We start from the raw sequence: 24,007 nt of genomic DNA on the forward strand, positions 1-24,007 counted from the left end.
GTAAATATCTCAAGGCAAATGAAAATGAAAACACAACATATCAAAACTTATGGGATGCAGAAAGGTAGTGCTAAGAGGGAAATTTATTGCCCTAAATACCTATATCTAAAAAGAAGAAAGGCAAAAATCAAGGAATTAACTGTCCACTCGGAAGAACTAGAGAAGGAACAGCAAACTAACCCTAAACCAGGCAAAACGAAAGAAATAATGAAGACTGAGCAAAAATAAATGAAATTGAGAACATGAAAACAACTGAGAAAAGCAACAAAACCAGAAGCTGGTTCTATGAGAAAATCAATAAGATTGATGGACCCTCAGCAAGACTGACAAAAAGAAGAAGAGAGAGGATGCAAATAAATAAGGTCAGAAATGGAAGAGGAGACATAACCACTGACCCTGCAGAAATAAAGGAAGTAATGACAGGATTCTATGAATGACTTTATACTAATAAATATGAGAATGTAGATGACATGGACAACTTTCTAGAAAGGCATGAACAACCAAGCTTGATTCGAAAAGAAATAGATGACCTCAGCAAAACAATGAACAAGTAAAGAAATTGAATCAGTCACTCAGAAGCTCCCCAAAAAGAAAAGTTCAGGACCAGATGGCTTCACATGTGAATTCTACCAAACATTCCAGAAAGAATTAGTACCAATCCTGCTCAAACGCTTCAAAAAAACTAAACAGGAGGGAGAGCTACCACGTATTCTATGAAGCCAACGTCACCCTCATACCAAAGCCTGACAAAGTTATTACAAAAAAAGAAAACTACAGACCAATCTCTCTAATGAATATAGATGCAAAAATCCTCAACAAAACTCTAGCAAATCGAATCCAGCAACACATTAAAAGAATTATACATCATGACCAAGTAGGATTCATCCCAGGTATGCAAGGATGGTTCAACATAAGGAAATCAATTAATGTACTACACCATATCAAAAATCAAAGCAGAAAAACCACATGATCATCCTGATTGATGCAGAAAAGGCATTTGACAAAATTCAGCATCCTTTCCTGTTGAAAACACTTCAAAGGATAGGAATAGAAGGGAACTTCCTCAAAATGATAAAGGGAATATATGAAAACACTACAGCTAACATCATCCTCAATGGGGAAAAACTGAAAACTTTTCCCCTAAGATAGGGAACATGACAAGGATGTCCACTATCACCACTGTTAATCAACATTGTCTTGGAAGTTCTAGACAGAGCCATTAGACAAGAAAAAGAAATACAAGGCATCAAAATTGGAAAGGAAGAAGTAAAACTCTCACAGATGATATGATACTATATGTTGAAAACCCTGAAAAATCCAAGTAAAACTACTAGAGCTAATAAACGAGTACAGCAAAGTGGCAGGTTACAAGAACAACACTCAAAAATCTGTAGTGTTTCTATACACTAGTAGTGAACAATCTGAGGGGGAAATCAAGAGACGAATTCCATTTACAATTGCAACCAAAAGAATAAAATATTTAGGAATAAGTTTAACCCAAGAGACAAAAGACCTATACAAAGAAAACTACAAGAAATTGTTAAAAGAAATCACAGAAGACCTAAATAGATGGAAGGGCATACTGTGTTCATGGATTGGAAGACTAAATATAATTAAGATGTCAATTCTACCTAAATTGATTTACAGATTCAATGCAATATCAATCAAAATCCCAAAACTTTTCCGAAATAGAAAAACGAATACCCAAATTTATCTGGAAGGGCAAGGTGCCCCAAATAGCTAGAAGTATCCTGAGAAAACAAAATAAAGTCAGAGGTCTCACATTAGCTGACTTTAAGGCATATTATGAAGCTATTAGAGAAATGCAAATCATTTCTCACAATGAGATATCATCTCACACCCACCAGAATGGTCATTATCAATAAAACAGAAAATGACAAGTGCTGGAGAGGATGTGGAGAAAGAGGCACACTTATCCACTGTTGCTGGGAATGTCAAACGGTGCAACCGCTGTGGAAGGCAGTTTGGCAGTTCCTTAAAGAGCTAAATATAGAATTGCCACATGACTCAGCAATACCATTGTTAGGTATCTACTCAGAGGACATGAGGGCAAGGACACAAACAGACATTTGCACACCAATGTTTATAGCAGCATTATTTACAACTGCAAAGAGATGGAAACAGCCAAAATGTCCATCTACAGATATTTGTAGCTAAACAAGTGGCTAAACAAGTAGCTAAACAAGTGGCTAAACAAACTGTGGTATAAACATACGATGGAATATTATGCAGCTGTAAGACAAAGTAAAGTTATGAAGTATTTAACAACATGGATGGACCTTAAGGACATTATGCTGAGTGAGATTAGCCAGAAAAAAAAGGACAAATACTGTATGGTCTCACTGATATGAACTGACATTAGTGAATAAACGATGGAGAATTTCATTGGTAACAGAGACCATCAGGAGGCAGAAATGGGGTAAGATATTGGGTAACTGGAGCTGAAGGGATACAGATTGTACAACAGGACTGAATGTAAAAACTCAGAAAGGGACAGCACAATACTACCTAATTGTAATACAATTATGTTAAAACACTGAATGAAGCTGAATGTGAAAATGATAGAGGGAGGAGGGCTGGGGGCACAAATGAAATCAGAAAGAAAGATAGATGATAAAGACTGAGATGGTATAATCTAGGAATGCCTCGAGTGTATAATGATAGCGACTAAATGTACAAATTTAAAAAATGTTTTCGTATGAGGAAGAACAGAAGAATGTCATTACTGCAGGGTGCTGAAAATAGATGGTAATTAATATTTTAAAATTTTAACTTTATGTGTGAGACTAAAGCAAAAAATGTTTATTCGGTCCAAAAATTATATTTTGATTAGTGCCTTTCCTAATATAACTTATGTAGACAGCTTAATTGAACACCATAAGTACATGGAACCTTGAGAAGGACATGAGATTTTGTGGGTTTGTCCAGAGTGATGCCCCATACATCCCAGAGAGATTTGAAGAGTGAATAAAAAAGTTTTTGCAAAGTCCCCTTCACGGAATGGTGAGAGAGGGGGAAAATTCAACCTCCCCAAGTTGAATTCTTGATATTCTCACAAGCACTGCGGACAATCAAAGCTACAGGCTGAGCCCCCAATCTTAGGGTTTGTTCATATGAAACTTAACCCCACAAGAGATAGGTCAAGCCTACTTAAAATTAGGCCTAAGAGTTATCCCCAAGAGAACCTCTTTTGTTACTCAGATGTGGCCTCTCTCTAGCCAACACAACAAGCAAACTCACCAACCTCCTCCTGTCTATGTGGGACATGACTCCCAGGGGAGTGGACCTTTCTGGCAATGTGGAACAGAAATCCTAGAGTAAGCTGCGACTCAGCATCAAGGGACTGAGAAAACCCCTAGAATGAGCTGAGACTCAGCATCAAGGGATTGAGAAAATCTTCTCGAACAAAAAAGGCAGAGTGAAATGAGACAAAATCAAGTGTCAATGGCTGAGAGATACCCAACAGAGTCGAGAGGTTATCCTGGAGGTTATTCTTACACATTAAGTAGATATCACGTTGTTATTCAAGATATAATGGAGAGGCTGGAGGGAACTGCCTGAAAATGTAGAGCTGTGTTCCAGTAGCCATGTTTCTTGAAGATGACTGTATAATGATATAGCTTTTACAATGTTGCTGTGTGATTGTGAAAACCTTGTGTCTGGTGCTCCTTTTATCTACCTTATCAACAGACGAGTAAAACATGAAATAAAAATAAATAATAGGGGGAACAAATGTTAAAGCAAATTTAGTTTGAAATGCAGTGATCAATGAAAGGGAGGGGTCAGGGGTATGGTATGTATAAATTTTTTTCTGTTTTCTATCTATTTCTTTTTCTAAATAGATGCAAATATTTCAAGAAATGATCATGATGATAAATATGCCACTGTGTGATGATATTTTGAATTACTGATTATATATGTAGAACAGAATGATCAAAAGTTAAGAATGTTAGTGTGTGCTTTGTGTTTTTTGGTATATTTTTAAAAAAATTAAAAAATTAATAATAGAAAACAAAAAAACAAAAAACCCCCAGCTCCTCAAACAAGATAAACACTTATTAAATGTTAGAAGTCTGGGGCGGGCCATGGTGGCTCAGCAGGCAGAGTTCTCGCCTGCCATGCCAGAGGTCCCAGGTTCGATTCCCAGTGCCTGCTCATGTTAAAAAAAAAAAAAAAAAAAAAAAAGTTAGATGCCTGGTTCAGGGTCCTCTTGGGAAAGGAGATCCAGACATGTGACTCTTTATATATATCCAGAAAAAAATATATATATATAGCATTTGATCATGACCTTTTTCTGAAAAGTTCAGAAAGCTGTCTGACAACATGGAAGTAAAGTGTATGAACACTCAGGTAATATCTACGTTCCAAAGCTAAAAGCAGAATCAGAATACTACTTACACTTGGAATCTTCATTATTTTTCCCTAGGCCAAAATCTTTCCCCGTGGCTGCAACTCCAGCAGCCACCAAGTTCCTAAAAACAGTGGTGGAACCCAGACCATCAATATCATCTAGGACCTTGTTAGAAATTCAATTTTCTGTCACCATCCCCACCTCTTCCCGCCCCCAATGAGAACTTCTGGGGAGGAGACCTAGCAATTGGTGTTTTAACAAACACTTCAAGTGAATGTGATGAATGCTAAAGTGTAAGAACTACTACACTAAGGAAAAAAGAACTCTGAGTCACTGACCTATCCATAGCATGGGCATGAAGGTAACCGAGTTCAACAGCACCCATTTGGGGAACTGGGTTGATAAATTAAGCAATAACTGATAAAATCCAAAAGTATTGGAGCAAAGTGATAATAATTCATAAATTTATAAACAATAAGAGGTAAGAGAGAGCACAAAAAAGGTGAGAGAAATAATGGAGTAGAAACACACAATACAAACAGTTAGTGCCAAAGGGCCACTGGTGAAATGAATCACTAATCAAAGCAGCCACATCAAGGTTTTCCCCACACCCAGAGTGAGAAGAGACAAAAACAGTAAAAAGTTTGAATTTATAATGCTATCTAGATATAAATCAGACTTTTCAAAACACAATGTAACTTTTATTAACTATACCCATCAAGGGCTCCTTGCATTAAAGAGACAAAATAGAGAAACACATAAAGTTCATTTAAAAATATCTGGCTGACAATGATTTTTTCCTAAGCTATCTATGGACTGATAGAGAGGGAGGTGTCAGAAGGAGAGACTATCTCAAATGGTGAAAACAAACAAAAGATCTTATCTAGCATGGTAAGAGATATGAAGATCTTCTTATTGCCTAGAAAACAGAGCTTTTTAAAAGTTCCCATCTCACTCAATATAAAAACAAAAATACCACCTACACAAGGGTGTAAAGAAAGTCTAAGTGCTATTCATAGTTTTTTTTTTTGAAATTTTTAAAACATTTTTTATCGTGAAATATAATACATATACAAAAAGGTGATAAATTTCAAAGTATATTCTAACAAGTAGTTATAGAACAAATTTCAAAATATGGTATGGGTCATAGTTCCACAACTTCAGGTATTTCCTTCAAGCTGCTCTAAGACACTGGAGACTAAAAAGAAATATCAATATAATGATTCAGTCATCATACTCATTTGTTAAATCCTATCTTCTCTGTTGCGACTCCTCCTCCTCCTTTGATCCTTCTCCCAATCTTCAGGGATATTTGGGCAATGGCCATTCTAACTTCTTCATGTTATTCATAGTTTTTACAAATCATTAAGAAAAAAATTTCTGAGCATTCCAATAGCAAAATGGGCAAATCGTAAGGCAATTTATAATAAATATAATACCAATACATATAGTCAATCAGCATGTATTTTTAGTCAACCCTATTAGTAATCAAAGAATGAAAACAGAAACAATGAGATGTCATTTTTCACCGATCAATGAAGTTATAAAAAATTATCATCATCATTCAGGATTGGTGAGGATGCTAAAAAGTAGATACCTTCAAATTCTGCAGTTTAAAAAGTGTTATAACCTTTCTGGAGAGCAATTTAATCTTATCTCTCAAAAGTCTTGAAAAATATGCAGACACTTCTGATCCAGTTATTTTACTTTGAAAATTTATCCTTATGAAAGAAAGATATATGGAAAGATTTATTTATAATGTCTGAGATGGCATCATTTATAAAACTGTAAAGTCAGTAACTTCATAAAATATCTAATGCTTGAGGACCAAACAAATATCACGGTATATCCATACAAGTAAGTATTATGCAGCATTAAAATGCATGTTATAGATTAAAATGGAAATTAATTCAGGATATATTTACTGCTAAGTGAATAAAGTAGATTAAAAACACTACATACAATTTGATTCTATTTCTATTAAGAGAAAAAAACCTCACATAAATGTGTGCATGCATGCACCCATACAGGTTGGAAGGGTACAGAACAAGGAGTTAACGGTGGTTATCTCTGGGTGGTAATCAAAGAAATCTCTTTTCTTTTTTGCCTAACCTTGATTTTTCTAATATTTCTAAAATAAAATATTTCTAAAATAAAGACCTACTTTTAATGAAAAGCTTACATTTAATAGTAATTTTAAAAAAACTTAGAAAGCTTAGACTTCTGAGTTAACTCTACTTCCAATATTCCAATGAAAGTGACTAAATTGAATATACAAAGAGTGTACCCCCACTAGAATGGATGTTCCATGGTGCTCTTGTCTCTTGTGTTCACAGTTATGGTCACAATGCTTAGAATAGTGGACATGTAGCAGACACAAAATAACTGTTAAATGGGAAAGGGCAAACTGCCATAAAGCATAAAGAATTGCTGTCAGAGGGGCAGACAGACTATAGGTGGAAGCAGGTCATTAAGAGCCAATTCACAGCTTTCCTCCCTAAGAAAGGAATCAGAGTGTCTCTGTTTGATGTTCATAAACAGATGCAATTGATTGTTGCATACCAACCTTATATCCAACAACTTTGCTAAAATCACTTACTAGTTCTAATAATCTATCTTAACCATCTTTTGGATTTTCTAAGTATATATCATGTCATCTAGCAAATACAGTTTTATTTTTTTCATTTCTAATTTTGTTTTATTAATTAACGGAAAAAAAGAAATTAACCCAACATTTAGAAATCATACCATTCTACATATGCAATCAGTAATTCTTAACATCATCACATAGATGCATGATCATCGTTTCTTAGTACATATGCATCGGTTTAGAAGAACTAGCAACACAACAGAAAAAGATGTAGAGTGTTAATATAGAGAAAAGAAATAAAAGTAATAATAATAGTAAAAAAAAAAAAAAACCTATAGCTCAGATGCAGCTTCATTCAGTGTTTTAACATGATTGCTTTACAATTAGGTATTATTGTGCTGTCCATTTTTGAGTTGTTGTATCTAGTCCTGTTGCACAGTCTGTATCCCTTCAGCTCCAATTACCCATTATCTTACCCTGTTTCTAACTCCTGCTGGACTCTGTTACCAATGACATATTCCAAGTTTATTCTCGAATGTCCGTTCACATCAGTGGGACCATACAGTATTTGTCCTTTAGTTTTTGGCTAGTCTTACTCAGCATAATGTTCTCTAGGTCCATCCATGTTATTACATGCTTCATAAGTTTATCCTGTCTTAAAGCTGCATAATATTCCATCGTATGCATATACCACAGTTTGTTTAGCCACTCTTCTGTTGATGGACATTTTGGCTGTTTCCATCTCTTTGCAATTGTAAATAATGCTGCTATAAACATTGGTGTGCAAATGTCCGTTTGTGTCTTTGCCCTTAAGTCCTTTGAGTAGATACCCAGCAATGGTATTGCTTGGTCGTATGGCAATTCTATATTCAGCTTTTTGAGGAACCGCCAAACTGCCTTCCACAGTGGTTGCACCATTTGACATTCCCACCAACAGTGGATAAGTGTGCCTCTTTCTCCGCATCCTCTCCAGCACTTGTCATTTTCTGTTTTGTTGATAATGGCCATTCTGGTGGGTGTGAGATGATATCTCATTGTGGTTTTGATTTGCATTTCTCTAATGGCCAGGGACATTGAGCATCTCTTCATGCGCCTTTTGGCCATTTGTATTTCCTCTTCTGGTAGGTGTCTGTTCAAGTCTTTTTCCTATTTTGTAATTGGGTTGGCTGTCTTTTTGTTGTTGAGTTGAACAATCTCTTTATAAATTCTGGATACTAGACCTTTAATTGATATGTCATTTCCAAATATTGTCTCCCATTGTGTAGGCTGTCTTTCTACTTTCTTGATGAAGTTCTTTGATGCACAAAAGTGTTTAATTTTGAGGAGCTCCCATTTATTTATTTTCTAATTTTGTTTTTAAAAATACTTTTTATTTCTTTTTCTCGCCTCACTGTACTGGCTAAGACCTCCAACACAATGCTGAATGCAACTGGTAATAATGCTCATCCTTGTCTTGTTTTATTTCTTGACCTAATTTGTAGTAATATGGATGTACGCTTTGTGATGAATTTTTAAATTTTATTTATTTTTAATTATGACATGTTTGACAATAAAAGTTAAAAAACAAAAAATAAAAAGAAAGCAGCATGAGAAGTAAACAATGAGGAGTTTGGCAACATTTCTAGTTTGGAAGGGTATATTAGTTTTCTCTTGCTGCTATAACAAGTTACCACAAACTTAATGACAAAACAGTATAGTTTATTATTTTACAGTTCTACAGGTCAAGATTCCTAAAATTAAGGTGTCAGCATAGCTATGTTCTTTTTGGAGTGTCTATGGGAGAATCTGTTTCCTTGCCTTTTCCAGCTTCTAGAGGTGACCTGCGTGGTTTGGCTTGTGGTCCCTTTCTCTAACTTCAAGGCCAGCAGCATAGTGTCTCCAAATCTCTCTCTCTTTCTGATCTCAGGTTCTATTATTACATCTCCTTTTAGACTGTGACCTTCCTGCTTCCTTATAAGGACCCCGTGTGATGATACTGAGCCCATCCAGATAATCCAGGGTACTCTCACCATCTCAAGATTCTTAAACTAATCATATCTGTAAAGTCCTTTTGCCATGTAAAGTAACATATTCACAGATTTGGGGGATTAGGGTGTGGACATCTTTGGGGACCATTATTTTGCCTGCTGTGAGAACAGATCATGGGGTAGACGCAGAAAACCACTTGGAAGTTTTTTCACTGCTATAAATTAGTAGCACTCACAATCAGTAGTTGGGAGAGGACCAAGGTTACCCACCACACCAAATGAAAAGTGGACAAAGAGTGGAGTTTTTTTCCTGACATGGAAGACCTCACCAAATCATGTATGTGAAACAGAGATTAGACAAAATAGAAAACTAGACAAGGGAAACTGATTTTGGTATAGTGGCTCCACTATATACAGCATAGAAAATAGAGAAAATAAATTTACTTACTGAAAATGCACAAAACCTGGTTCCCTCTCACTCTCCTTCAGGCTGATGACTTAGTGATATACACTTAAAACAACCAGCTTATGACTCGGAAGGGATTCTAAATAATACTTGTAGACAATGAAGGCGTCAAGTGAGGATCAATCTAATCTGTTCTGGAGCAAACTGAGACCTGAATTGACGTGTTTTTGTTCAAAGAAAATAAATGGCTAGAATTAGATTTTAGAAACCCAACTGTAGCCCATGAAAAGAGTCCACAACACAAAAGAGGAAGAGCATAGTTAGCAAAGAGACAGAGAGAGAGAGGATATATTTTGGGGAAAAAAATTGCTGTATGAAAAAGAAGATAAGTTTTATTCTTTCAATTGAATTTTCAAAACCAAGGACTTGGTGAAGTACTGTTAAAAGATGACTGGTAAAGACAGATAAAAGGGATCTAGTTAAAAGGTAGGCAAAAGGGTACACAGCTGGTTCAGTGGTAGAATGCTTGCCTTCCATGTGGGAGACCTGGGTTTGATTCTGGACCATGCCCCCCCCCCCCCCCCATCCCAAAAAGGCAGGCAAAAATGTAAAGGTTACAAGGTAAAATAGAGAAATAACATAAAGATACAAATATTGCAATAGCAGCCTTAAAAACTGATGTAGAAGCAGTAAAGGGTAGAATAATCACCCCAATAAACATGTGAATCCATTACACAGAAGACAAACTTAAGATGATCTCCTAGAATGCAGAGACAAAGCAAAATATTAAAATGTTGACAGAAAAAAAAATACAGGGGACAAAGAATGAGCTAATACATAAGAACAAAAATTATTGAAGAAAAGGACAGAACAAACAGAACATAAGCAATCAATGACATATCAGATAAAAAGTTTTCTGATCCAAAGATAGAATTAAGTACCATCAAAAACTAAAGTATGGGGACCAACATCTAAAATTCTAACATAATTTGAAATTCAAGGTTAAAAAAAGTTGTAACTCATGCTGGAACAAAAATAAATATTTATTACAAAGAGAGAAAATTCAGACTTTTCCCCAATTTTTCCTAATCATAAAGGCTAGAAAATAATGGTAATAGTATCTATAGTTCAAACGGAAGAAACGGTTGGCCTAAGCTAAATTGCCATTCACATGCAAGGGCAAAAGAACAATCTCAAAATGCAAATGTTCAAAACGTAGTTGTGCAGAATGTCTTTGGTAAATTATTTAACGAAAAGAGCAAAGTGGGGAGGCGAATGTGTACTATGTTACCATTTTGATCACGTGTATATATGTATAAAAATGTTTCAATGGGCTAGAAAATGGTCAAAAAAGATAAACATTAAACTGTTAGTGTTTATTCCTTGGGAATAGTGACAGTATCTGGAGGGTGGCTTTTGCCTTTACAAATTATGACTTGTTCTATTCTTTTGCATGACCAACTGTGTTATTACTGTATATATTTTTAATCCACCTTAATTTTTAAAAAGCATCCATGGCATCTTTGCTGAAAAACATTTCTCAATGTTACATTTGAATACCAGAGATGAACTGAGGTAAAGAAGACAAGAACAGGAAAGCCATGAAATAAGACTGATGGACTCACGCAGATATCTGTATATAAAGGTTTATGACAGCATTACTTATAATAGACAAAAGTGTAAAAAACCCGTGTCTGTGAACAAATGAGTGGAAAAACAGAATGTGGTAAGTACATGCAATGGAATGTTATTTGGTTATAAGAAAGAATAAAGTTATAAGACATGGCAATATGGTAGAACCTTGAAAACATTTATGCTCAGTGAAATAAGCAAGGCACATAAGGACAAATATATGCTATCACTTATAAGAGATGATTAGAAATAGCAAATTCACAGAGATAGAAAACAGATTAGAGGTTACTGTGGAGAGCGAGGCAGGGAAAGGGAGTATTCGAAAAAAGAGATTGATGGTGAGCAATGAAATATTTAATATAAAATTAATTCTAGATAATTGCCAACTTAGAAACAAAATGCAATTGTGTGAAAAAGATAATATATATTGTAAACAGTCCCAATTTCCATATCTTGAATATGGGAGAGTCAACAGATTTTTTTTTTCATTCTTGGTGTTGATACTGTGTGACATATAGGATCAAGTACGTTTCTCAAAAAAATAAAGTCACTCAGCATTTAAAATATTTTCCAAACCACTAAACAATATAGACAACAATTCTCCCCAAACTAAAGATATATTTAAAACAGCAGGGGTGTGTAAAATATATAAAACAAACATATACTGAACTATCCCAATGTTATGGAGGTAAAAGGATAAGTACATACATATAAGCACAAGGGAAAAAAAAGACTGGAAGGACATATACCAAACTATTCATCATGGTTAATTTTAGTAGATAAATTTGTAGGTGGTTTTTATTTTCTTGTGTGTGCTTTTCTATACTTTCTACAAAAATATATTTTGTAATTATATGTACAACAAACATGTAAATGCCATTTAACAAATAAGTCAGCAAACCAGTAACTCAACAGAACTGGATAATTTAAGCTTCATCTTTAACCTCAATTACACATTTTATAACATTTCCTGGGACCTTACATCTAGGCACAAAGCAAAGACGGATATAAGAATGAATGGGATGTGATGTGAGACTTGTAATGTGACCTTATAATGTGACTTTTAACTTATTCCATAATGAGACTAGAACGAGGGTCCCACAACTATTTATAATATAAATGCTTTGGTATCCCATTGATAACTGGAGCTTTAGAGCCCCAGGAAAGACAAGACCTGTCAATGAATACACTGCTGTTCCAGATCAGTCATATGCATAAATTTTGAAGATAATTATGCTCTTTTGATAAAGATTAAAGGACAACATGAACTTAACACCTTTCTCCTAAAACAGCCTCCTGTTTTATCACTTCTCCATTTTTGCCTATAGGGCTGTTGGAGTTTCAATGAGATAGAGCTTAGCACAGTGTATGAAACATAATCAGTGACTGAAAATGCTTAACTTTATTATCAGGGTTCCATTGCTTTCTCAGTCATGTAAGCTGCGGAAAACATCAGAAAGAATATTTTTGCTTTCAGGATGGCTATTTCTCTTTTTTAAACTTGTCATCATGGGGGGAAGGACAAGAGATTAGGGGAGGTATTGATTTGATATTTGGTGAGGCTGTTTTTATCGGCTCTTTGTCTCTTTCGAACAATGAAAAATGTCTAAAATTGAGAGTGCTGCTGATTGTGCAGTCAAGTGAGGACACTGTAAGACACAGTTTGTTATTTTGGATGTCATCCATGATGCCCAGTGGATGGAGGGGGCCGGAGGCTACAATGACTGAGAAACAGAATGGCAAACTGTGATATATATATGATGGAATACCGTGTACAGTTATAAAAGAGAGTGACATTGTGAGGCATGCAATAAACTGAATGAGACTTGGGGACAATGTGTTGTGCAAAATAAGTCAGAAACAAAAGAGCAAATATGCTATCGTCTCTTTCAGAAAATACTTATAAGAAAATTGAGAGCCTAGATTGTAAGCTCTTATAGCAGCCATATTTTTTCCGAAATTGCAAGTATATTTCTAGATTTTGAGAAATGAAGCTGTATGTACATAAGCTGGTATTTTCCCGGAACCTTGAGTACCTCTGTGATACCTAAAATACGGAACTGGAATTCTGCAGCTCTGGAAGTCAGTACTGCTACTTACAATGATAGTTAAAGTAACCAAAAGAGATCAGCCTTCAATTAGAGATAAAAATGAAGCCTATCTGGCTGGGACTAAGGCAAATCAAAATACAGGGTGAAAGATGATAGTGTTAAGTACTCTAAACCTCCACCTACTGTATGAGAATAAAGGCAGAGAAGTTTATTGTGTCTAGAACCTAACTTTTCTGTAACAATCAATTTAATCGGCATATCTGGATAGCTCATTTAAACAATCTTAACACATGGGTCCAGAATTGGAACAAGGCCTTGTAATTCTGGATAGGTTAATGTAATAAATGGAGATACCCCAGACGACAGTGGGCTGATAGTTAAAAAGTACTGGTATAGTCCCTTGAAGGACTGGAGAAAAAAATATAGAAATATTAAATATTCCCAGCTGGGAAACCCCTAGTACTCTCTCGAACATTTATGGGTGAAAGTCTCCCTGACAACAGGGGACATGACTCCAAGGGTTGAGCCTCATCCTGGCACCATAGGATCGACAATGCCTTCTGGATAAAAAGGTGAAAAGAAGTGTAACAAAATAAGGTATCAGTGGCTAAGAGAATTCAAATGGAATTTAGGCTACTAAGAGTAGCCTCTAGTTTCAGCTAGATATTATTGCTATTTGCCATCATTTGCCATATCCCAATAAACATCATTCCTGTTAACCCTAAAGGACACATAGGGCTTTGAGACTCGACAAAAGTTTCATGTACTAAGTCTACTTTCCTGAAACCTATAACCTCCAGAGGATTCCCAGGCCAGATAAGTCCTGAAACTCAGAGGGACCAGCCTCTCCAAGTAAATCAACTAATTCCATCCCCCCTATCCTATACTGTTGACACTCCTTTTCAACATGAAAAAGTTAGAATGGACATACTCCAAGACCCCTACATATTAGGAGTTAGAACAGAGAAGATAAGATTTAACCACAAATATGACTGCTGAATCACTATAATGTTATTAATTTTAGCTTCCAGTGTTTTGGAGCAGTTAGAAGGAAAAACCTCGAAATGTGGAATGGTAACCCATAACAAACTGAAATCTGTTCTGTAAGTACTTGTTAAAATGTACTTCGAAAATTATTGGGATTTTTTTTTTGTATATATATCTTACAATAAAAAAAGTTAAAAAAAAAAAAAGAAACTTATTAAGGAAAATTTCATTCTACCAAAGTATAATACTATAATGGACTCAATGTGCTCATTGTTCAGAGTCAATTATCAGTAACTGTCCAATTTTGTTTCATTTATACTCCTATCCACCATGCTCCCCTAGATTACTTTGAATCAACTCCTGAACATAAAATTATTAATCAGAACATAGGATTTTTGTTTACTTGTTTGCATGCTGTGTAGTGGTGATCATACGTCATTCTTTTCCATGTGAACATCCTATTATTGCAGCACCATTTGTTGGAAAAAAAAACATTTATTTTTGGAGTGCATGGGCCAGGAATAAAACCCGGGTCTTCCACATGCCAAGCAATAATTCTACCACTGAACTACCTGTGCACCCCCAGGACATAGGATTTTGAAGTCATACAGATAAGGGATCTAATTCTATACTTCCTTACTAGTGACACGACCTTGAATAAATTACTTAACCTCTCAGAGACTGAATGTAGGTGCCAAGGAATGTAAGATGACTTTCTTGCCCCAGTCTGCTCTGATTGATTTCAACATAAGTGATGTTTCTCCTAAAATGCAGTGCCACCCTCCCACCCCCCCCCACTTTGATCCTAATCTGTACTCCTTTTATCTTCTGGATAATTCCAATATACAACTTGTTTTCCCACCTTTTGCTATCCTATACTCAGGTGTTCTATTATGTTTTGTTTATTCTTGGTAAATCAAAATATCAAGGGTGAAACAAATTTAGGGAAGATGGCAAAGGTTGACCTTCTCTAGGATAGTTGCATTGTACCCTAGAATATTAAAAAATCCAGGAAGTCTTGCAATAATGGGTCTGTTTAACACTGCTTTACATGGACTTACTCTAACCTTATCTGACCATGAAACTCTAGAGCTTCTCATTGCTTATATGTTTAAATTAATGTATGTTGCTATTCCTATCCTTATATCTATCACAAACTGTTTCTCAAACTAGGATATTTGCCTTACATAGCTGGATCTCCCATGCTATGTGGAAAAAGTGTTATGTAGACATCTCGGTAAATATCTGTTGAATAAGCATCAAGGCTGAACCAATCATGTGATTGATCTAGAACAACAACGAAATTGCTCATGTTGCTGCTATTGATGAGTCCTTGAGCTATTTTACATTTTACAGTACTTACACTGTATTATTTTAGAGTAGTTAACACTCAGAAGCTGTAGAAAATGTCTATCTTTTTTGGATTCTGAAATATCTACTTCTTAAAGTCTCCTTCTGTTATATCCATACTAACCTTCTAGGTTCATATTCATACTAACCTTCAGCCAGGGAGATGACCCATAATAGTTTATCATTATTCTTGACTCTTCTCTTGAGCCTCAGTCTCTTCTTTAATCAAATTAAGGTTATAACACTTACATGGCAAGCTTATTGTGACGACTTAATGAAATACTGTATGGATATACCTAGCCCAGGGACTGACTGACATATGGTTTCTTCCCTGCCATGGAGAACAATAAAGCAGTAAAGCAAAAGGAAAAGGAAGGTGGGTTACATTTTAAATGAGTAGCCAAGGAAGATCTAACAAGGGGACATTTAGAAGGAAGTGAGAGAGCAACATAGGTAGCTGGGAGCAATACATTCTAGGCCAACAGAGGAGCAAATGTAAATATTTTTGAGCACAAGTGCTTGGCTTGTTTGAGGAAGAGCAAGAGCAGTAGGACCTGATGTTAGAGAATTGAGGGGGGTGGAGGGGCTCATGTGGGGGGCACTGTAGGTGGGTGTTGGAACTTTGGCTTTTACTCTGAGTGAGAGCAGCAGCCTTTGGAAGGTTTTGAACAGAGAACTGACATGTTCTTTCTGATGTTTTAAAAAGATAATTCTAGTTGTTGTCTTGAAAACAGACCCAGGTGAGGGGTTTGGGGTAGGATGGGAAAGGAGAAAGAAGGAATTAGAGAGACCAAATAGAAGGCACCTCAATATGTCAGATTAGGTGGTAGCGGTGAGAAAGAGTTTTATCTGCATGTATTTTGAAGATAAAAAAGACATGATTTAATGATGGATTAGATATGTAGGTATGAGAACAGAAGAGCCAAGAAAACCCCAATGAATTCTGATATAAACAACCCAAAAGTCAAAGTTGTCATTTACTAAGAAGAAAGACCAGGTACGGGGAGGGAGAAATTCAAGAGTTTGGATCTGGAGATGTTAAGTTTGAGATCCTATTTCAAAGTCCTAGAAGGAGAGGCCTACCTTAGTTTCAATGAGTTGCAACTATATCCTGGGCAGCGTGTGAATCCACTTTCACAGGTTGAGGGTATGGACCACTAGGTCTGTGTTCTTCTCTGGACAGATCTATACTTGGTATCTGATACTACAGCTGAGAGAACTGATGAGAAGATGGGAGTTGGGAAGACTGAAGCTGGTTAGGACTCCTCCCATGCCCTGCACTACAGACAGCTAATCCCAAAAGCACCAACTCCTCAAAGCACCCTCCAGAGTCAAGCCACCTTTAGATCACAGAAGAACAGTACTAGGATTCCTTGGACCAAGCCATGGTCATCCAGTTTCTCTTCTAACTCCACATCTTCCACAAAGCGTACGTAACTTGTTGGTGTCTTCAGCCTTGCACTTTACAACTCCCCAATATTATCCCCTTCTGAGACTAGAAGAGCAGGATTTCACTCCACCTTTTTATTGGAAAGTCATAAGATGGGCATTTCTCTTGGGAAAGAGTGGTTCTATTATTCTGAAGATCCATCAGCCTTTAGATACATCTAAAGGGTATGGGTTTTTGATATGTTGTCTAGAGTCTTTCTCTAGGTTGAGAACCTTAACCAAAGGAAATAACCATGGGTACAAGCAAAAATTCTGCTGTAAGTTATTGGCTCACTGTGATAAAAGTGAAAAAAGTGGGATCATTCTCTTGTTTCAATAAGGCAAAGATTAAATAAATCTTGGCATATAAAAGAATACTAAATGGTGATCAAAAACGATTCCACATAGTAAGAATACATTAAAAAATTTTAAGTGAAAAAAATGGATTACAAATAGTATGTATGGTATGACTCCCATTTTTGTAAAAAAAGTAATGTGTGTATATGAAATATATATACACATATATACAAAAGGTAAATATGATTATGAAGAGAAAAAGAAAGCGATGTTACCTCTGGACAGACGGATTATGGGTAGATTTTTCTTCTTTTTACTTATCTAAATATTATACATTCAATCAAAAAAACCTCTCATATTTGCAGTTTATGTTTGGAATTTAGTTTTTATTATCTTGACATAAAAAAAAAATCTATGTTCCTAGCACCCTAGGTCAAAAGATTTCCTCTTAAGAAGTCATTTGTGGACTCCTCCCCAAAGATCTCTCCCCCTAGGGGATATGATGCTAACAACTCTGCAAAGAGGTCAGTCACAAGGTACCCAGCCTCAGCAAGGAGATGCCGTCTCCTTGAGTCAGTGGGTGCGATTACCCCAACTAGTAAATGCTATATAGGAAATGTGAAGGAGAATAGACTGCCCTACTCTCCACCTGGCTGAAAACCCAACTGTTAAGCAGAGACGGAAGTGCTACAGTCCCCACTGGCGCAACAGGCAATGGGCTTTGTTTTCTATAAACAGACAGACAAGAAAAAAAGCTCAGGTTAAAACCCAGTCCTTAGAGAAAGGAAAATAGAAACCAGGCAGCGGGGAATGCTTCATAGTCCTAAAAGCTTTTTTTTGTAAGTTAACACATGGTGTCTGCTTCTCTCTAGTCACCTATTTATCACCCTCCTCTTAGAGAAGGGAAAAAGCCCTGGCTGTTTTCCTAGTGCAGGGTTTTGTGGCTGGGGGGAAGGACGAAAGGCGGAGGAAGGAGGGTGCTTTAAGCATGATGCAAACCATTTGGAGCTGAGTGAGAGCACTGCCAACACAAGCTGCACTATTTAAACAAGTGAGGAAATGATCGTATATACAACATGCCAGCGAGCACACACACATACACACACACCAAAGGAAGTCGAGAGGGCTTTTTTTCAGGACACGGAGCTGGATGTCAGCGGCTAAAAGGTCGATATTTTCCCTTAACACCCTTCTCAATGACTTAATCATGTTCCGTTTGTACAGAAAACTTCCCAAGAATAAAAAAGTCTGGAGAATTAAGAGGAGGGGTGAATGGGGAGGGATGTGTGGCCTGGGCCTGACCTTATCCGAGGTTTTCTCCACGTAGCAGGGGTCCTGAGGGGCAGCCAGCAAGGGGACAAAGCCCGAGAGAAGCCGATCCTCTTCCAGTATGAGAAGGGTAAGGTCGTCATCTGGGTCCTTGTACAGTGGCACCTCAGACTGATTCACTGCAGTCAGTATGTTACAGAAATCAGCCAGCGTCGACCACACATCAACAGCAACCCTGAGAGAAATAAGGTAAGAAAAAAAAAGAGCAGCTCTAAAACAGGACCAGCTAAAATATTCTAAGCACTTATGAGCAGTGAAGTACTAGCAGAAAATATAGTCTACCGCTGGCATCTCCCAGGGTATCTTAACGAAAAGTCAGGATGCAAAATTACACCCACGGCTGCACTGGTGAGTGTGTGCCCATCTAGGCAAAGTTGAAATTGATTAGGGGGATTTTTTTAATCCTAACAAGAGAGGGAAAAGAATTTAGAGAATCAGCTGCCTGATGCAGGTCCTGTCATCTTTCCAGACAGTGTGCCTGAGACACTTTAAACACTATGGAAACCCACTGCCTGAGGCAGCTCCCAGAATTCCCCCACTCTTGTCCTGCCAAGTATACACCACACAGACATCAATAGAGCACCAATCTCCCCTCTACAGCCACATAGGGATCAGTCATACTGTAGAAAGAGTCATGTGGTTTTTTCTTTCTACAATACTTTAGAAATCTCTTCCCTCCATATAAGCATGAAAATATATAAACATCCCCCAAGACTCTCTTTCCTCACGTGCAAAAGCCCTCCCCAGAAAGGTAAAGCCTTCCACACAGTTCAGCAAATGACCCAGTATTTGTATTGTCTTGGCCATCCCACCCCCTATCCTTTAACTCACTTGTGGAATGGTTAAATGTAGGGTGATCAATGATCCTGGTGTGCCTGGGACTACCCTAATTTTAGTAATGAAATTCCCACATTCAGTTTCTCACTGAAACCCCTCAGTCCTGGGCAAATTGGGATGGCTGATCACCCTCACTGCATAGTACCAGGTCCTGGTTGAACCTGAGAAGTAACCTTGAAAATGGCAAGTCTGGCTCTACCCAGTTCAAACTCCAGGGTAGAATTATAAAGAGAGTTTGTTTCTCTGGCACCATTATTTACCAAATACTTGCTGTGGTTTGTACCTTTGCTTTGGTAGGTGCTAAGGATTTATATAGCTTTCTTTTTTTTCTGGCAGAACATAGCTCAAATAGCCAAACTGTAGTCAGACATGGGTCCTGCCAAGTCTACAGACTTGGCTTCTTCTCCAGAGGACCACCAAATCAGGGAGTCTGGAACAGGCAGTGCCCTATGGATGCTAAGTTTCATTCCAAAAGGACTGAGATGCACAGCAGAATTACAAAGAAAAGTTTCAGTATTAGGTTCAAGAGATGGAATGGCAAAAGGCAAGAAGCAAAGAGGGCTTTAAGAATGAGCAACATCCTGGTATCTACCCAGGGAGTTACTGTGCATGAACCCTGCCTGATAGGGAAGGGCCTCAGACCTAAGCAATCTGTTTCTCCTGAAGTCCAGGAACCTTTGAGAGAGGGCTGAGAAGAGGGCATTCAAGTGACATGCCAGTGAAGGTGATACTTGGGGAGAAAATGTAGTAGAGATATGGGGACTGTTTCCAGGTGGAAGTAGACTGCACTGGTTTATTTACTGTAATCACTGCACTAAGAAAAGGCAATGAAATGAAACATCTTGTTTTCAAGAGTGTCCTGGGAACTCGGCGGAACACAGTCCCATTAATCACACAACGGCACATAATCAACACATGTGTACTGCAGAAGTAACAAACTTCACAGGCTTTGCCCAGGAAAAAGAACATGTTTGGGAAGAATCACCGGAGGGACAAGAGTTTTGTAAAGCCTCTCTGCACAGACACTGACAACCAGACTCATTCACAAAGCTCCATCTTTTGGCTCAGTCAGGTTTGGCTGTCAGAAATGTTTAAATATGGAAAAAAATAAACAGTTGCAACACGTTTCTGTGCAGAGATCTGCCTGAGCTCCTTTGTGATGTAATGGGAAACACGGCATTCAGGCTACCAGCTGTAGAATAAACAGAACATTGAGGGTTAAAAGGAACTGAACTTTCCACGACCCCATCTGCAGAGAAGAAAATAATAAGAGGAATGATGCACTGCCCCACAGCTCTGATAGTTTATCCTCTGGTCCGGCTGCAGAGACAAGCACCGGATGTGATAGGGCTGCTCAGGGCCGCCTCCGAGGTTAGCGCTGCCCATGGGAGATGCACAGGGAGGCTCTTCCAGCTCCCTGCTTCCTCCCCTAGTGCCCTGTTGGCCACTTGAGTCCATTGCTTGAGTCTTATCCCACAGTGCTGGTGAGCTTCGGCCAACAGGCACTGCTCGGCTGCAGAGCAGCAATTTGGAAAATAAACAGGAAAGACGACAGTGAGAAGGAAGAAGGTGAAAAGTCTCCCAGCTGAATTCTTGGCTTGGGGGCCCTGGTTGGTGCTATGCAGGTCAAGGCTGCCGCAGGACGTGTTTGGGAGTGGGGGTGGGGGTGGAGGTTATGGGTAGCAACAACCCCAGGCAGGGAGAGGCAGCAGAAAATTACCCATGGCTGCCAAAGTGGGAGGCCCACATGCCTCTCTCATCTTCTTACCCCTACCACAGTGGATCCAAGATGAAGAAATATGTGGTACCATGTGGTTCTCATTACCACGCTATCCTGACCCCTAAGGCTCAGATAAACCAAAAGTGACTTCTCCTAGAGTTTACTGACCACCATCAAGGGACTCCTGCTCACATTTACCTTTTGCTCATCACCACCTTACCTTGTGCCAAAATCCTAAGACTCACTACTAAAATAAGACGGACGGGCGTTCTTATGCCAATGTTGATTGGTAAGCTAGAAGCTGGTGCCAAAAGATGCAGGAAGTGTCCTGGGTTCCCAACTCAGAGATACAAATTGGTGCAAAGGCCAAGTCAGACTGAGCAGAACCAAAGGAATACACAAAATTCTTCAAATGAGAGGTCATTTCTGCCCTATACCATTCAAATAGGTCTTGTATTTGGACTCTGATTCTGAGAAGCTGCTTTCTCCTGGTCTATCAGAGGGAATGCCCAAGCTCAGTTCATACTTCATGATTATTTATCTCCTATCTCACTGAATACCATGGACACGAACACAACTAAATAGGTACTAACAGACCATAACAATTCTCTACAGTGGCTGGTGGGGGTTGGGGTAGGGGTGCGGGTGGAGGTGGGGAGTATAAGGAAACTAATACTCCAAGGAAAAAGTGCTCTGAAAAACTAGGTGAAATGCCTAACTCATAAGTGAAGATACTTGCAAGAGGATGAGGTAATCCCTGGAACCTGGGCAACATCACCTCATCTTACCTCAATCAGGCCTCTAGGCTAGAAGGTCAGCTCCGTGGGAGAACACAGGGTTTCCTGCCTGAGTAGAAGGGGAAAAGCTAAGTTTTTTCCTGTTTCAGTTCTCTATCTCATATAGGAGCACCTTCCAACCTTCACCTCATAGCAGTCCTTGGATCTTAAGGATTCAAGGTTGGCCTCGGCCTGAGGAACTTAAATTTGGTTGGCTCTGAGGAGTTCTAAGCAGTTCTTAATCTTGTGGACATGGTTGAGAAATAACTCCCCAAAAGTTTTTTCCAGACAATCTCACCACCTTTGGTTCTAAATGGACCCTCTCGAATAGCGATGGCCTTGGGCAAGCCCCTCCAGCTTACCACAGTACCAACTGATCACCAAGTAGACACCAAGCAGCCAGAGAACACAAAACTGTGTCCAATGAGCCCGTTTACTGGCTCCCAAAATGGTGGCAAGGAGCCTCCCAGCAGCTGTGATGTGATTAGTGAAGAAGGATCAGCAGTTGCAGGGTGACCCACAGAACATACCACACACCAGGAAAGCAGACCCCTAGTTGAGATCTGAATGCCAGATCCTAGCATGAGACAGACCAAAAGTGGCTAGTTAGAGGTATGCACTCAGAACCAAGACTCACTGACTTCCCCACAGACATGCATTCACTTACTCCACCAGGAAAGGAAAAAAATAAGTTAATTTACTTTTTATTGCCTCAGAATTCCAAGGTTTAATGTAGCTGTCAGTTTGAGTGTGGTGCAGCTGCTGGCCGATACAATGCAGCCCAGGCCAGCCCAGGTGACTGGGGAAACACATTTCACAGAAATGAACCAACACACACTCTTGGCTGGTTGTTTTGGGGATATTGACTTGGGGAATCAGATTAACCCTTCAGGCTGGGGTTAGTTCTGCAAACAGCATTAGAAAAGCAGCTTCACTCTAGGAAACTGAGAAGCCCTGATCTCAGGTAGGCCAGTGGATTTTGCATTTTTAATATTTTGGTATTGTCTCATAAGGGATGTTACCCAACTACAACATGCTTTGAAAGCTTAAGGTGTGAGACTTGTGAGGCATGTTACATCACAACAATCGAACTCATCTCTTTGCCTAGAACTCAAAAAGAAAGGCAGATCTGTCAGTTTTACAGGGAAGAGGTCAGATAGAATTTTTCTAAAAGCTCCAACTGGGGTGGGGCTACAGGCGGAGACAGTTTGGAAAGAGCTGAATGCCAAGGCCCAACCTGGGCTCAGTCCATCTTTCTGGCAAGCCTAAGGAGGACTGAGCACCACTTACACACCCCTTCATATTTTTACTGGGGGAACAGGCTGACTGGTGATTAATATCAAGTACAATGACCCCAAGTTACAAGCCTGCAGGGGCCTGTGGAGGTGGCCATTTCCTGTGTAATACCAGCTTGTTTAAACACTAACATTCAAACACCACAGCTGCAGAACAAACCCGGAAAGAGCTGAGTGAGAAGAAGCCCTGCATTGTGTTTCAGAGCAATGGAAGATCAGAGAAGTAGTACAGATGGGAAACGAGTTGGTTTTTTTGGTTCCTGGGGTGAAGAGATCTGGAAATATAACCAATACAGCACAGAAACTAGGCACAAAGTAGCTGAAAGAGAGAAGGCCCACAGAGAAGACATAAAGGGGAAAGACAAAAAGCCATAACTAGAAAAAGGCTCCTAAGATATACACCCCCCCCTTTTTTTTTTGCATGGGCAAGCACTGGGAATTGAACCTGGGTCTCTGCCATGGCAGGCCAGAACTTTGTCTGCTGAGCCAACATGGCCCGCCCTAACATCCTCTTTTTTTAAATTCTTCCTATAGATCACTACTGTATATCCTAGTCTACAACTCTCCCCATAGGGCTTGGTGGCCAACATAAGAAACTTTTTGCCCTGGAGGACTTCCCACCTAAGTGGAGAAAGTTGCAAGAGGTGAGCAGATACCATCAGAAATTGGCCTGAGTAACAACTCAGGTAAAATTAAAAGAATAGTACCTGGGCTTAAAATGGCTCATCAGAAAGCTAAGATATCATGCCAACCCTGCTCCCAGTGGGCTGAGGGTCCGGTTTTGTGGTTCCCAGCTTCAATGCTAGGTAGTTCAACAGGCCTGGGATGGAATGGAGATGGGGGAAATCTATGCGGTTCCCTCTCTGAGATTCAGAAGCTACAAAGAGTATGTATTCTTCTAGATGCTGTCATGATACAAAGGGGAGACAAAGGTGTCAGAGACTGCTGTTTCAGGAGTTAAGACACAGAC

General features: G+C 38.6%; 1 protein-coding gene across 4 annotated transcripts in view; it reads right to left on the reverse strand.

The window, feature by feature from the left end:
- SMG6 (SMG6 nonsense mediated mRNA decay factor) overlaps positions 1-24,007 on the reverse strand; it is a 259,345-nt gene that overhangs the window by 107,146 nt on the left and 128,192 nt on the right. For all 4 annotated transcript variants that reach the window (XM_077165510.1, XM_077165511.1, XM_077165509.1 and 1 more), the window contains one exon: positions 18,383-18,584. In XM_077165510.1, the coding sequence (XP_077021625.1) occupies positions 18,383-18,584 (202 nt within the window). The remainder of the gene's footprint in view (positions 1-18,382; positions 18,585-24,007) is intronic.

This window comes from Tamandua tetradactyla, chromosome 6, assembly GCF_023851605.1.
Source record: "Tamandua tetradactyla isolate mTamTet1 chromosome 6, mTamTet1.pri, whole genome shotgun sequence".
In the NCBI taxonomy this organism is placed as follows: domain Eukaryota; kingdom Metazoa; phylum Chordata; class Mammalia; order Pilosa; family Myrmecophagidae; genus Tamandua; species Tamandua tetradactyla.